At 30.0% G+C, this 15,464-nt stretch overlaps 1 protein-coding gene across 1 annotated transcript; it reads right to left on the bottom strand.

Annotated features, from left to right (window-relative positions):
- Window positions 1–10,702: 10,702 nt before the first annotated feature.
- On the bottom strand, window positions 10,703–14,505 carry LOC110632240 (zinc finger CCCH domain-containing protein 48). The gene is given in 7 exon segments (XM_058136236.1): window positions 10,703–11,070; window positions 11,166–11,263; window positions 11,498–11,677; window positions 12,194–12,343; window positions 12,580–12,681; window positions 12,768–12,953; window positions 13,118–14,505. Coding segments are annotated over 7 exon segments (1,500 nt in total). The 5' UTR covers window positions 13,751–14,505; the 3' UTR covers window positions 10,703–10,919.
- Between the last annotated feature and the right edge of the window lie 959 nt (window positions 14,506–15,464).

Genomic DNA, 15,464 nt, shown 5'->3' with positions numbered 1-15,464 from the left:
CTCTTGATAAAGGTTAGTGCTAGTATCTCTTCTCTCTTTCTTTATTCTATGTTAAGAATTTAATTAGAGTTAGAAATTGTAAGGAAAATGAAATAAAATACCCATGTATCAACATCATGAATTTTTGGCAGCCTTAGGAATAAGAGAAATTTGATGAGTTTTGATGAAATAATTTGGTTTGTTAGTGTTATTGATGAGGTTGGATATGTTAGAAATCAAATTGAATGAGAATTTGCATGAGATTGACATTTTGACTTAGGGTTTGATCATAAATTAGGGCTTTTGAGAAATTATTTGAAATTGGCAAATTGAGATTGCTTGATGATATTTAGAAGTGCTATGTATGCCAATTGAAGTAAGGGAGTTGGAGGAAATTGAAAATTTTGGAGTGCTCTCTTGTGCAGGTTGTGGGACTCAATGAGTCAAGTTTGATTTTTTATTTATAGCTGAAATTGTGTAGCTCCAATTGGTATGAGGCCAATTAGAGGTGAAACTGAACCCAAAACACTCCATTTTTCATGCAGAAACTATGCCCACATTCTGGTTAAAACTTGACCAAATTACTGTTCCAATCCGGCAGACCATATCCTAAACCCAAAAAAAAAGGATCAAATAAATAGTATATGTTCATTTGGCCATAACTTTCTCTAGACAAGTCCAAATGACCTGAATTTTATACCATTGGAAAGCTTAGACATAGGACTACAACTTTCATAGAGAACATAGAGCCCAGAAATGCCTCTAACTAAATCAAATTGCTAGCACAAGTAAGGTTAATAAAACTGTCCAGAACCAAACTGCCCAGAATTTCTGGACTTAGACTTATCCGACCAGTTTTGGCAAAAATGCCATAACTTGATCTAAAAAATTGCAAATGCAATGAAACAAATGCTAAAATTTTTATAAGACATAGATCTACAATATTGATGTTTTGACCAAAACCCAGAACCCTAGGGAACTAGGCCAAATTGCTAGAACAATTTAGCACATTAAAACCTAGAATTTGACTAAACCACCACTTGACCCCAGAATAATATTTATAGCATATCTCCCACTAGGAAATCCCAAATGGGATGAACCAAACTATTCTGGAAACCTAAGAGATAGGGCTCCAACTTTGATTTAGAAACCTTTCTTAAAATTTGAGTGTAAGAACCCTAAAATAGGAGTCAAAGCCACTGACCTGAACTTGGAATCCTGTAGACACAAGGTACCTAAGTCCATGCCAGTTAATTTGCTATAATTAATTTTAAAAGACTTGAAAAATTATAATTCAAAATTCTGATTAATCCTAAGACATACGGTAACAATTTCTATGAAGAACATTAGGCTTAAAAGTGGCTGTGACATATCCAATTAATTAGACAAAGATTTACTCTAGAATCTACCTAAATCTGGACCCAGAAAGAGACCATGAACCAGTTGTGGTTATTTGATCATAGCTTGAGTTCTAAAACTTCAAATGACATGAATAAAAAAGAAAAATAAAGACAAGACATAGAAGAACAACTTCCGTGAAGGAAGTGTGGCCAAACAGTGGCCATACCTTGACCAATTTGTTAGGTGAACTTAAGACATCAAATCTGGACCTTGAGAAAGGTTCATAAAATGACTTGTTATATGATATGAAGTTAATCAAAATAAATTGTTAAACACAAAAGTGACATGAATATGCATGTGGGACTTATGTTTCCCATCATAAGTAACATGAAAATGTTATTAAACACAATTAGTACATACTATGAAATTATAAATACTTAATAATTCTATTTTGCCCAAAATACAACTAGACTTATTTATATAGTATGGATCGATTGGTATATCAATTAGGGACTACAGATAGCAGTACGGCCCATATGAATAATCATTGATGAACAATATATGTCTAAGATAATTGTTCTACTGGCTTTATGCCTGCCCGTTGGCTATTGTGCCTGATTTTATTACTGGCTTCATGCCTGCCTGCTGGCCTTGTGCCTGACATGACAAACGTATACATGTTAGACATATAGATGTTTAACTAGTATACTCCTGTATATCTAGTCTTTATAGTTTATTATAGGTTACTTGGGCACAGATCTGAGCAATAAGATTTAAAATGATATAAATGAATAAAGAAGATCTTAATGACTTACTTGCTTCCAAAATTTCGTAAAACATATAAATGATTTAGAAATTTATGAAATTGTTTTAAATTGTTTAGTTATTTTTCTTTATTTTATGCACCCCTAAGCGTTATGCTTAACGCGTTGGTTTTTCCATCGTGTAGGTACAGGAAAGCAAAGAAGAAGCAAAGATCGATGTGAGTGCTAGATAGGATTACGATCGGATCCGCACAGAGTAATTGTCACCTTAGACTATTATTTTGATAGGGCTTATGTATAGTTAAATTTTACATTTTGGTTATTATATGTAAGTAAACAGTGTAAGTCATTTTGTGATTGTAAATAAAATTGTAAATATTGTACTTGAGTTTATATGAATGAAATAAAGTATTTTATTTACTTGAAATGATTATGAGTATTATGATGACATAACATGGTTTATGGAAAATATGAAATGAATATGGACTGTTTAACAGGTAAATAAGGAAACTCATCATGCACTAATAAAACAGAGGAGACTCCGGCACCTAATGTAGCACGGGTGAGGGGTGTTACATACAACCTTTTAAATATACATGTTACAAGATACAACACAATTAACATTAAGTTATATTGAATTATTTTAACATTATATGATCTATTTAGTACGATTTTAAATGATGCAATATAACTTATTTTATATGTTTTGATATGATTCAATGCTTTTAATTTTTATAAAATAATATATAACATGAAATTTGCACATTAATTTTAATCACACATAAATTTCATAATATATAAAATATAGAATCTAACATTAAACAAACAATATTTTAATATTAAGCTAATTAATATTTTAACAAATAAAAATAAAACAACAAATACTTATAAAACAATATAATTTTTAACTTGTAATATAAATTTCTAAATTATATATATTTTAATTTTAAAAAATAAAAATTAATTATAGTAAAGCTCTAATATAATAAATAATTAGATTTATATTTATTAATTAATCATTTAAAAAAATGTAATTTGTGAATTATTAAGTCGAAACGGGTTGGTGAGTTAAAATAAATTTAACGTGTCAAAATAAATTAGCGGTTTGCGAGTGAAACTCATGACATAAATAGTAAAAGATGTCATAAATGTGTCAAATTGGATTAGCGAGTCAATCTACAGCACGGCACAATTAATTTGCTATAATTAATTCTACAAGACTTGAAAAATTATAATTCAAAATTCTGAGTAATCCTAAGACATAGGGTAACAATTTCTATGAAGAACATTAGGCTTAAAAGTGGCTGTGACATATCCAATTAATTAGACAAAGATTTACTCCAGAATCTGCCTAAATCTGGACCCAGAAAGAGATCATGAACCAGTTGTGGTTATTTGACCATAACTTGAGTTCTAAAACTTCAAATGACATGAATAAAAAAAAAAATAAAGACAAGACATAGAAGAACAACTTCTGTGAAGGAAGTGTGGCCAAACAGTGGCCATACCTTGACCAATTTGTTAGGTGAACTTAAGACATCAAATCTGGACCTTGAGAAAGGTTCATAAAATGACTTGTTATATGATATGAAGTTAATCAAAATAAATTATTAAACACAAAAGTGACATGAATATACATGTGGGACTTATGTTTCCCATCATAAGTAACATGAAAATGTTATTAAACACAATTAGTACATACTATGAAATTATAAATACTTAATAATTCTATTTTGCCCAAAATACAACTAGACTTATTTATATAGTATGGATCGATTAGTATATCAATTAGGGACTACAGATAGCAGTACGACCCACATGAATAATCATTGATGAACAATATATGTTTAAGATAGTTGTTCTACTGGCTTTATGCCTGCCCGTTGGCTATTGTGCCTGATTTTATTACTGGCTTCATGCCTGCCTGCTGGCCTTGTGCCTGACATGACAAACGTATACATGCTAGACATATAGATGTTTAACTAGTATACTCCCGTATATCTAGTCTTTATTGTTTATTATAGGTTACTTGGGCACAGATCTGAGCAATAAGATTTAAAATGATATAAATGAATAAAGAAGATCTTAATGACTTACTTGCTTCCAAAATTTCGTAAAACATATAGATGATTTAGAAATTTATGAAATTGTTTTAAATTGTTTAGTTATTTTTCTTTATTTTATGCACCCCTAAGCGTTATGCTTAACGCGTTGGTTTTTCCATCGTGTAGGTACAGGAAAGCGACAAAGCAAAGATCGTGAGCAGAGTGCTAGATAGGATTACGATCGATCCGCATGCAGTAATTGTCACCTTAGACTATTATTTTGATAGGGCTCATGTATAGTTAAATTTTACATTTTGGTTATTATATGTAAGTAAACAGTGTAAGTCATTTTGTGATTATAAATAAAATTGTAAATATTGTACTTGAGTTTATATGAACGAAATAAAGTATTTTATTTACTTGAAATAATTATGAGTATTATGACATAACATGGTTTTATGGAAAATATGAAACGAATATGGACTGTTTAACAGGTAAATAAGGAAACTCGTCATGCACTAATAAAACAGAGGAGACTCCAGGACCTAATGTAGCACACCTTGCTCGACTACACTGTAGACGGGTGAGGGGTGTTACATACAATTTTTTAAATATACATATTACAAGATACAACACAATTAACATTAAGTTATATTGAATTATTTTAACATTATATGATCTATTTAGTACGATTTTAAATGATGCAATATAACTTATTTTATATGTTTTGATATGATTCAATGCTTTTAATTTTTATAAAATAATATATAACATGAAATTTGCACATTAATTTTAATCACACATAAATTTCATAATATATAAAATATAGAATCTAACATTAAACAAACAATATTTTAATATTAAGCCAATTAATATTTTAACAAATAAAAATAAAACAACAAATACTTATAAAACAATATAATTTTTAACTTGTAATATAAATTTCTAAATTATATATATTTTAATTTTAAAAAATAAAAATTAATTATAGTAAAGCTCTAATATAATAAATAATTAGATTTATATTTATTAATTAATCATTTAAAAAAATGTAATTTGTGAATTATTAAGTCGAAACGGGTTGGTGAGTTAAAATAAATTTAACGTGTCAAAATAAATTAGCATATCGCGGGTGAACCTCATGACATAAATAGTAAAAGATGTCATAAATGTGTCAAATTGGATTAACGAGTCAATGACACAATTATTGGTATATCATAAATGAGTCGACACGAATACAAATAAGCTCAACCAATTCTCTATTTCAATGTTATGTTCACAGGCTACATATAAAATTGTCACCCCCTAGTGTCAAATTATAATATTCTTATTTAAATAAAAATTTATTTAATACAATCATTATATATATATATATATATATATATATTATAATATTCTATAATTTTTTTCCACTTAAGTGGCTTCCCCATCCACCCAAGCACTCATGGTTTTTTCCCAAACCATCACTAGGTCCACCATGCCACTCTTTGCATCCTCTACAACATATATCATTGAGAAAAGAAAATGAGGTATTGGCGTCATTTCGGTTGGCCAATAACACATGCAGCTTACCGATCAAAATATCTTACACACTAAGGGCCTGTTTGGTTTAACAATTTAACACAGCTGATAATTGTTAGTTGATAGTTGATAGCTGATAGCTCATGATAGCTGATTTATGTTAAGTATTTTGTAAAATTATATTTAGCTGTTACTGTTAATATGTGAAATGATCAGGAAGGGTATATATTATCTAATTTATTTTATTATTAAAATAAATATAAAATTATAAATTTATTATATTATATTATTTATTATATTATTAAATTAAATATACAATTGTCAAATTAATATATTATATCATTTATTATATTATTAAAATAAAAATATAATTATTAATCTATTATATTATATTATATTATTTATTTTATTATTGAAATAAAAAAATAATTATATTTTTTAAAAAATAATTAAATAAATTAAAAAAATAGATAAAATAATAAAGTAATTATTATTGTTAATAAAGAAAAAACTTATAATTAATTTTAAGTTTTTAAATATAAATAAATATTTTACATTTTATGTTATTAATAAAAAAATATTTTAACAAAGTTGAAATGTGTTAATTAAAATGTTAAAATTATAAATAAAAAATGTAAAAGTATTAATAATATTAATTTTTGAGTTAAATAAAAAGAAAGATAATGTAGTCAAAATAAAAAATAAAATCAAATCAGCTATCAGTTGATGAGAAACAGCTCTAAAAATAGAGCTGATATAAACTGCAGCTAATGGGTACTATATCATCTACCCATCAGCTATCAGCTCTATTTTTTAAAGCTTACCAAACACATTAGTTTACCTGTTTAGGTGTCTATCAACTATCAGTTGCACTCAACAGGTGAACTAAATCCTCTTAAGTAATCTCTAGCCGGTTGGCACACAGTTTTTTAATTCCAAAAATGTCCTTAACTACTAAAATAAATATTGAGGTATTTTCCTTCAAAGCAACAACTTTCAATAATGAAAATTACACTTCTAAAAGAAAATTTTTCAAGTGAAACGATTGCATTCTACATAGAATTTTTTCACAGAATGAAACTTGTTTGCAAACGAAAGATTTATAAATTCTTTATATTAAATTTTATCAATCAAATCCAATGAAATTCTCATATAGTTATACTTTCTTTTATAATTATAATATAATTATGTTTGATTTTTAAACTTTTTTAGATGAAAAACTTTTTAAAATATTGAATTCTTTTATTTTATATATAAAAATTGATTAAAAAAATTAGTTGAATTGAATTTATTATTATTATTATTATTATTATTATTATTATTATTATTATTATTATTATTATTATTATTTCTCTAAATCAACTGTGGTTTGTTATGTCCATCTAAATCTATAAGTAATATTAATTAGAAGTAGCAAATTTTGATACTGCATGTCAACCCGACTCGACTCAATTCTATCAAAAGCAATTTGTAATCTATTTTAATTCACATAAAATCTTGATTGGGTCAACTTGATAAATCAAGCGTGAAATTGATCAATTTGTATTAATTCGATGACTTGAATTTTGATCTAAAAAATATAATAATAAAAATTAATTTTTGATAAAGAAAATATATTTTGACTGTAATCCACGAAGTGATCTGTTCTAACCCATTTGGCATCTCCAAACATTAATTCATACTCCTAACAACAATGTACATACATATATAGAAAGAGAGGCACTATCAAACATCAATAATGTAAATGGTTTCCTCCGATATATATATATATTATGTTTCATGCTGCAAATATTAAATTTATATATATACCCTGTAATAATAATAATAATAATAATAATAATAATAATAATTTATCAAGTCTAATTTAATATAGTGACTGAAAATATGTTACTCATAAAAAAATTAAATTCAAGTTTTCATTCTCTCAATCTTTGCTAACAGAGTAATGAATATTTAAAATATTTTCTTTTGGTTAAAATGATGATTATCAAAAGCATTATAGTTAAAACTTTTCAAAGTTGCTTGAGTCATTGAAGAGATGCAGAGGATGAAAAGGCTTACGATGATTGGTTCTTCGTTTTCAGCAAATAAATGCTTGATTATGCAGATATAGAAAAGAGTACGAAGCGTTACAAGTGAAACTTTATCCACATAGCATTAATTGTATACAATTCAACCATTAAACTTTTTCTCGTCCTAGTCCTACTACCAGTCGATCAGTGCTTATCGACCACTTGATGACAGCAGAAAAGTGAGACTTCGTTGTGTTTTCAGTAAGCTTGTAACCTTGTCTACAAATAATTAATTTTATGTTCTTTAATTCTTTTTTTCTTTTTCTTTTTTTAAATTCTGAAATTCTATTCCTCATATACATGTTACCAATAAATAATTACTAATAATTGCTATTAACCCAATCTAAGTAATCCTCAAAAAACCATGTTCTACACTCTTTATTCAAGGCATTTGCAATTTCTGATAATACAGCCAAAGCACTTATCGGTGCACTCTTTATCAATCAATTCACTTCTGTGTGTACCTATTACTTTCCATGGAAATACTAGTGGCTTTGATATGATCAGAAACTGGGTTAAGATCAGAATCCAAAGCTGCTTTCATCCATGTAATTGCATTTAGCTTTCTGTCAAATGCAAGATTTGTTTCTTCTCTAACAGAATGAGGAGCAATTGTATCAGTATTAGCCTCTTGTAAAGCCTCCACAGCAACAAGCAAATTAATTTCTCCCTGCCTTGACACCTTCTGCAAAGCATATGACATACAAAATCCTTTAACATATAAGAGTCATACAAAATATTGCAGAAGTGATTCTAGCTTAGCACCTGGCCTAATTTCACCAAGTTTGGAGGAAAGAAATCCCATGATATACTAGTATCTGTTGACATTATGTCGTTTGTTGATCTCAATGTTACCCCTTCACAGGTGGAATCTTTACTTACTTTCCCTAACATAGGAATGTTACTGTTGCTGGGAATTTTGGATGGTTTTGTAGTTATATGAGTGAGTATTCTTTTCTTATAGAACTAGGATTGTCATCAGAGCTACTGCACCTGTTCGAATCTGCAGATATAGAATGAGTGTGATAATTTATGTTAAATCATAAGGCAGTGCATGCTAGAATTTTCAATAGTTTACATTACAAGGAAGAAAATAAGGCTTAGATACACTCACAGAAACATTAGGATTGCTGCCATCTGGTTTCACTTCATTCTTTACAACTGCGTACTTTCAGTTTCACCCCTTTTAGGCATGCTGTAACTCGAGCTACTTTCCACATCACTCTTTCGAGGCCTGTAAATTGAGGCTCTTCTAGCTAGCCTCTCATTCAAGCTTCCCCTTGAAGAATTGAACGAATGAGACTTTTTGCTTTACTTCTTTTTCATTTGACCATTACTTTTTCTTTCTTCAGTTTTGCAACTATGGTCTGCTGTCCCTTCACTTGAGCTTTGCGTTGAAGAAATTAAAGATTGAGATTTTTCAATTTGCTTCTCCTTGATCATAACATTGTTTTCTTCTTTTATCATACTTTGAAAATCCAAAAAGAAAACTAATAATAAAGTAACAAGCTGTTACTCTAATATCTGTTAGAAAAATTAATTCACAAAAATTAAAAATATAAGGGATATTCCAGGAGATAAGAAAAGGAAAAATAATAAATTTGAACATAAAGCAATTGTATTAGCAATCAAACATGTCATTACTGAATTTGTTTATGCAACTATCTGAAAAAATTATAATTTGCATAGACCCAAAAAAAAAAAAAAGAGAGAGAGAGACAATATAATGTATATATTGCAGTAAAATAAAAATATTTTAATTGGAAACTAATTCTTGTTCAGCAGCCTAAGTTTAAAACAGTGGAAATTTAAGGGTACTTTTTCAGAGACAGACAAACCAGTATGAGATCACATATTGCAGATTGCAGAAACAAACTAAAGTTGCAAATGAGATTCCCAGCATTCATGGTTAGATTGCTAAGATATCAACAATGCTAACCCATATCCATATGCAATGCAAAGATTATGCTACTACTAAAAGCCAACACTGTTGTATGGAAAGTACAGAAGCTGCTGAAATCTTCAAATAATCATCAGTTAGAATATATATATTAGAATCACTAGTTAACTACTCTAATTAAAAATCAATAAAAATCACCAAAATCCACTAAAAGTCAAACAAGAACACAATGTGAGTTAGCTAAGGACAGCTGTCACCTCTCTGCAAGCAAAAACTGAAATATTTTACCATACTAGTAATATTCTAATATTTAAGTGAAACAGGAACAGAACAACATTCACTGTCAGATCCACCATGCATCAGCTGAAAACAGACATTAATTCTTACAGAAGTATTCAGGAGACTTTTAACAGCCTCATCTAAGCAATAAGCATAACTGAATCAGATCAGTGACTGGTGCAATTTATGCATATAAGCACGCGTAGAAGAATGCAAAATATGTATTTCAATCCCACAACTCCCACTTCTCATATATTTGAAACTAATATTAGTCCTGACCTTTCTAAAATTTCAAATACAAAATCTGCATCATACTGAACAAGGGTGAGAAGCAAAGTTTTCGTATTATACCAAATTATTAAGCACAGATATCTACAATTAAAGGAGATGACAACAAAACTGCAATTGACTAGTCTTAGACTATTGGATAGTAACATGAATGCATAAGGCAGAAGGCTAACAATTTTGGCCAATTAATTTAGCTCCAAGATAGACAAATCACAGTATGCCTGTCAGCCTTGTTTAATTAGTGTTTCCTCCAATCTGTACTCATCTTTGATTCTATTCATACCGAGCGGCAGTAATAATCCTCTATATAAGGTAATTCGAGATAATAATTAGGTTGAGTGTAATCATTATTTACAAACTGTGCAATTCTTACTACTATGGTTTTTCTTTTCTTTAAGAAATTCATTCTCTTAGTATTAATAACAAATTCTCCTATTTTGAATCACTAATACTAAACAAAATACCAAAAAACAATTACTCATTTTGTGATAAAAATGATAAAATACTAAAAAGTGAATGAAAGTAAAATCAACATAAAAGGCAGCAATATGATATTTTATTTGGCAGCAATAAGAAAAAAAAAAGAACCAAAAAGAAAACATTGAAATTAAGAAAATAAAATTTGGACCGCACCCGAAGGCTGCCTACGTACCTCCTAAGGAGGAGGATCAGGTCCACGTAGTTCTCAAGTTAATCTCTATTTAAGAACTGAGTACAAAGTACATAGATACTATGCTACTTGTAGAACTCTTCCATGTGATTCAGCCAACTTCCAAACATTAAGCAATCCTGTTCCATCACCAGTGAAAAAAAGACCACCAGGACCTGTCTCGATCGTTTTTACTTCTCCCTTCGAAAAAATCCTGCCCCTCTCGTTGAATCTGAAAAAGAAAATGATAATTTTTGTAAGTTAATGCCGAAACTAAAAGATTTGTTAACCACAAGTAGATTACTATTGGTTATTTAGTGTACTTACGATGGTAGATCATATAGGTAAATAGAGTTGTCGTTGCAAGAGCAAAATAAAACCGGTTTGTCTTCTACATCATGCATCCCGAACAAAGCAATAGCACACTATTACATACAATTTTTTCGTTCATCAGTCAAGTAGTTGCACAGTTAATAAAAAAAATCTCATCCAACAAAAGCATAAATAAAAACTATGAAACACATTCCATAAGACCATCTACAAGGTAATAACATATGTTTGGTTCAAAGAAATCCAACTCCAAGTTCCGAGAAACAAAAAGTTCATACTTCAAAATGCACAACAACATGCACTTGAAAATTTGAGATTATTCAACTTACATGCTCCTTCTCATCTGTATAGATCACCTCTATGTTGCCCTCTTTTGTAGAGGCCCAGACTTTTATTGTCCGGTCTGATGAATAAGACAACAAATACTCATCCCAGCATATAAGGGACATCACAGCATCGACATGACCATTGAGCATGTGAATACAATGTAAAATATCGAGTTCCCACGCCTGGGCAAAAAAAAAAAAAAAAAAGTATGAGAGGGGACACATAAAAACAAAAATATCCTTCTCATGCAAAAGAAGAATTAAAAAGGGAAAATAATAATAATAATAATAATAATAAAATCCTATGTACTATTTAGATATCAGATATGGGATGAGAACATGAAGAATAACCACTATAAGAAATAAAATTGCTTCCAAATATCGCTAGGATGCACTATTAATATACAAATTCAATTAAAAACGGAAAAAAAATTATGGCGCCTCAGAACTTCTGTGAATTGAACACCAACAAGATACGTATGTGGGCTTCAAAAGTTTGAATAAATACAATTCACTGCCTTAATACAAGTGGTAGAGAGTGTTTAATCCCATGTTTAGCCCCAAATGTGTCCTGCCCACCCCCCCCCCCCCCCCCACCTCCCTCCCTCATTCTTCTGTTCAACCAAAAATAAAAAAAGAATATAGAAATTGATGTAAAATACCAGTATCAAAGCTAAACAGTAAGGTTACAAAAATTACCCTTATTGTACTGTCCATGGAACCAGAGTAAAGCCTATCCCTTCCAATAGTTAAGCATATCACAGCACCAGTATGGCCTTTCAAAGATGTGGCAAGTTCAAAAGGATTTGGGTTTTCTGTACTCCCTTTACATGCCAAAATGGAACCATCCTACAAACCCAAAAAAGAAAAGGATCGGAATAATTCATTTTTTAAGATCAAATGTGCAGTATAACAATTAAACACGAACATTCCAACAAATGGTGCCCTACATCAGTGCCTTACAATTAAATTTAAGAAGGGCAAATAATAACGTTGCAGCAAAAAATAATGCATCAACTCTAAACTTCTACATCATGCAACAATTATTAGAAGAAAAAGAAAGAACCTTCTTGTTCCACAATTACCTGTGCCCCCGCAAAATGCGTATCAGAAGAAACAGTCATAGCATAAACTTGCCCAACGGGTCCATTAAGATTATAGTCAGCAGCTGTCTCGATGTTCCACGCCTGCAAAATCACAACAAAACCACCCTAGCTCAAAAGCTGAATCTAACCCAGCTCAATAAAGCACTCCAAGCAAGATATGATCTAACCTTAACAACATTTGGCAAGCCTACAAATATCCATGGGCCTTCACTGATTAAAGACCCAATTTCATCACCAAGATTTATCACCCTTGTGGACTGACCAGTATGACAATCCCAAACATGTACTGTTCCATCACTGCTGCCTGAATAAAGCTTATCAGATCCTGAAGGAAGTGCCACCCCACATACAGCCTAGCATAAGAAAACTCATCAATGAAATTCATCCAATCATACATAGGTTTACACGTTAAGCCATTGTGCGCATAATTTTGTCTAAATGTAAAAGTAAACACACAATAGATCCTGCATCAAAAACAGAAAAGGAAGAAGAAGAAGAAGTTCAACAAAATGATTACCTCAGTGTGTCCCTTGAGGTTTGCCAGCAGTGAAAACCAATCCCCACGAAATCATGAATGCAAGAACTGGCACCCATCACCTTTAATACAACTGCCTGACATCCAGTAATCACACGCCTTATTTGAGCTCTTGTTAACAGTTTTATCTTCAGAAGCATCAGAGCACTTGCTGGACGCTCCTATCTCCTCCATATTTCCCGAATCTGTGCTGGTGCAGGAACTGGAGCTCTCCTCAATACTTTTATATTCAGACACACCACCTCCAGTAGCTGAAGCAAAAGAATTACTAGGATTGGGGCGCTTCCTAGGCAGATGCTTAACATCATGATTGGAACTCTTCTGAACAGATTTAGCTTCAGATCCTGCCATTGAATTGCCGAGGCCGTAGCTAGACCTCCTCATCGACTGTCCCTCCAGTAAAACATTGGATTCCTTAGAGGTTCTACGGTAAACATTAGGAGGTAGTGATTCTCTGTGCATGAACCTACACGGGTTTCTATTACACTTTCCCCGCATCCAGAAGCGACAAACAATGTTGCTATGCGCAGCTCCTCCTCCAAGTCGTCTATGAACGGCCTCAGCTCCCACGCTAAAAGGACAAAACACGATAGCAGAATTAACAAGTTGAACCATACAATCTTTGGCGATTCAGTTTTCTCTGACACGATCAAAACTAAAACCCTAATCGGAGTCAGAGAAAGCATAGCAAAAGATCCCAATATAAAGCTGTTCATCTCTTATTTGCAAATGCTTACGCTTCAGAAATAAACTGATTCCCACAATAAACCTTAATAAAAATGGTAAAGAAAGATCCAGCCAGATAAACCATATAATATCCACACACTGATAAGGCAACCAAATCCTCATATCTCTACACTGTCAAAATCCACCAATTGTAGTCTGTAACTAGTTATAATCTAGAATCTTGAAATCCAATCGCCGATCCTCCAGCAAAAGCAAACGAAAATAAAAGAAAATCTAAGAATGAAACCCTAAATATCCACCAAAGACAAGCAAATAAACTGGATTTGATCATCATCGCAACAGATTCCTCGGCGATCATAGCTTCTTGGTGATCCATAAAAGGATGATGATGATAAAGAAACCCTAAAATGATTGGGATGAACAGATTGCAAACCTTATTATGTATAAGAACACAGAAGATCGATCAAGCTTCCGAAGTATTCCTGTTGATCGATCGGGAGATCACAAAAGAGAGACCACGGCGCGACGGTGAACAGGTAAAACGAAAGATGCGTAGGTATTACGTTTGGAAAAAACGGGATAAATTTGGGTTTGAGTTTATTTATGATGGACCCGCCAAATTCTAATCCCGAATTCTAATCCAGTTGATTAGGGATTTTTTTATTGGAAGAGATCTCTTCTTCCACAATTATCTTCCGAATTAATCCTTATCTTATAGATAATATATAAAAAAAATAATCCTCATTTTGCAATTAAAAATCAAAGTAATAGTAAAACATTAAATAATTATAAAAAATAAATTTAAATGATTTTATTTGTAATTTATTTATAAGTTTTTAAATTATTTTTATATTTTTTTATTATTAATTTATAGAAATTTTATCTTCCTAATTTTAATGGGTTATAGACTATAAAATTAAAAAAAGTAAATTAATAAAATTAAAAATATCTTATTTTATTAATAATTAGCTTTAACATATAAGAGAAGATCCTCATCTTATAAATAAAAAAATAAAAATAAGAGTAAAAATAAAGTAATTAATTTAAATAATTATAAAAAATACTAAAGTAAAATGATTGCTTATAATTTTTTAAAATTTCTTATTACTGAAGTTAAAAGCATTATTTGGATTAGAGGTTTGAGATAATTAATAAAAGTTTTAATGGTTACTTTAAATTAGTTTTGTAAATGTACTCTTTAACTCTTTGAATTGCTACATTTTAAAAAGTTGTAAAATTAGAACTATTGTCAATCAGTTGTTACTGTTTCAAGATAAAAATGCACTTTATCCTTTCTCCTAATGTATTTTTACATTATTAGGAATGTATGTTACTCATATTTTTATATATTATTTAATTTTTATTTATCTTTTTCAATAATAAAATAAATATAGTATAATAAATAAATAGTTATTTATTTGTTTGAATAATAAAATAAATAAACATAATAAATTAATAATTATATATTTATTTCAATAATATATATATATATATATATATATATATATATATATATATATATATATATATATATATCCACTGCAGCTAGACAAAGTTTTACCAAACAATTAATATAAATCAACTATCATCAGCTATCAGCTAATAGAAACAACCATTACTGATTAACTATTAGCTACATTCA

This window comes from Hevea brasiliensis, chromosome 15, assembly GCF_030052815.1.
Source record: "Hevea brasiliensis isolate MT/VB/25A 57/8 chromosome 15, ASM3005281v1, whole genome shotgun sequence".
In the NCBI taxonomy this organism is placed as follows: Eukaryota; Viridiplantae; Streptophyta; class Magnoliopsida; order Malpighiales; family Euphorbiaceae; genus Hevea; species Hevea brasiliensis.
The sequence above is the reverse complement of the archived record's forward strand: the minus strand, read 5'-3'. Positions and strand labels throughout refer to the sequence as shown.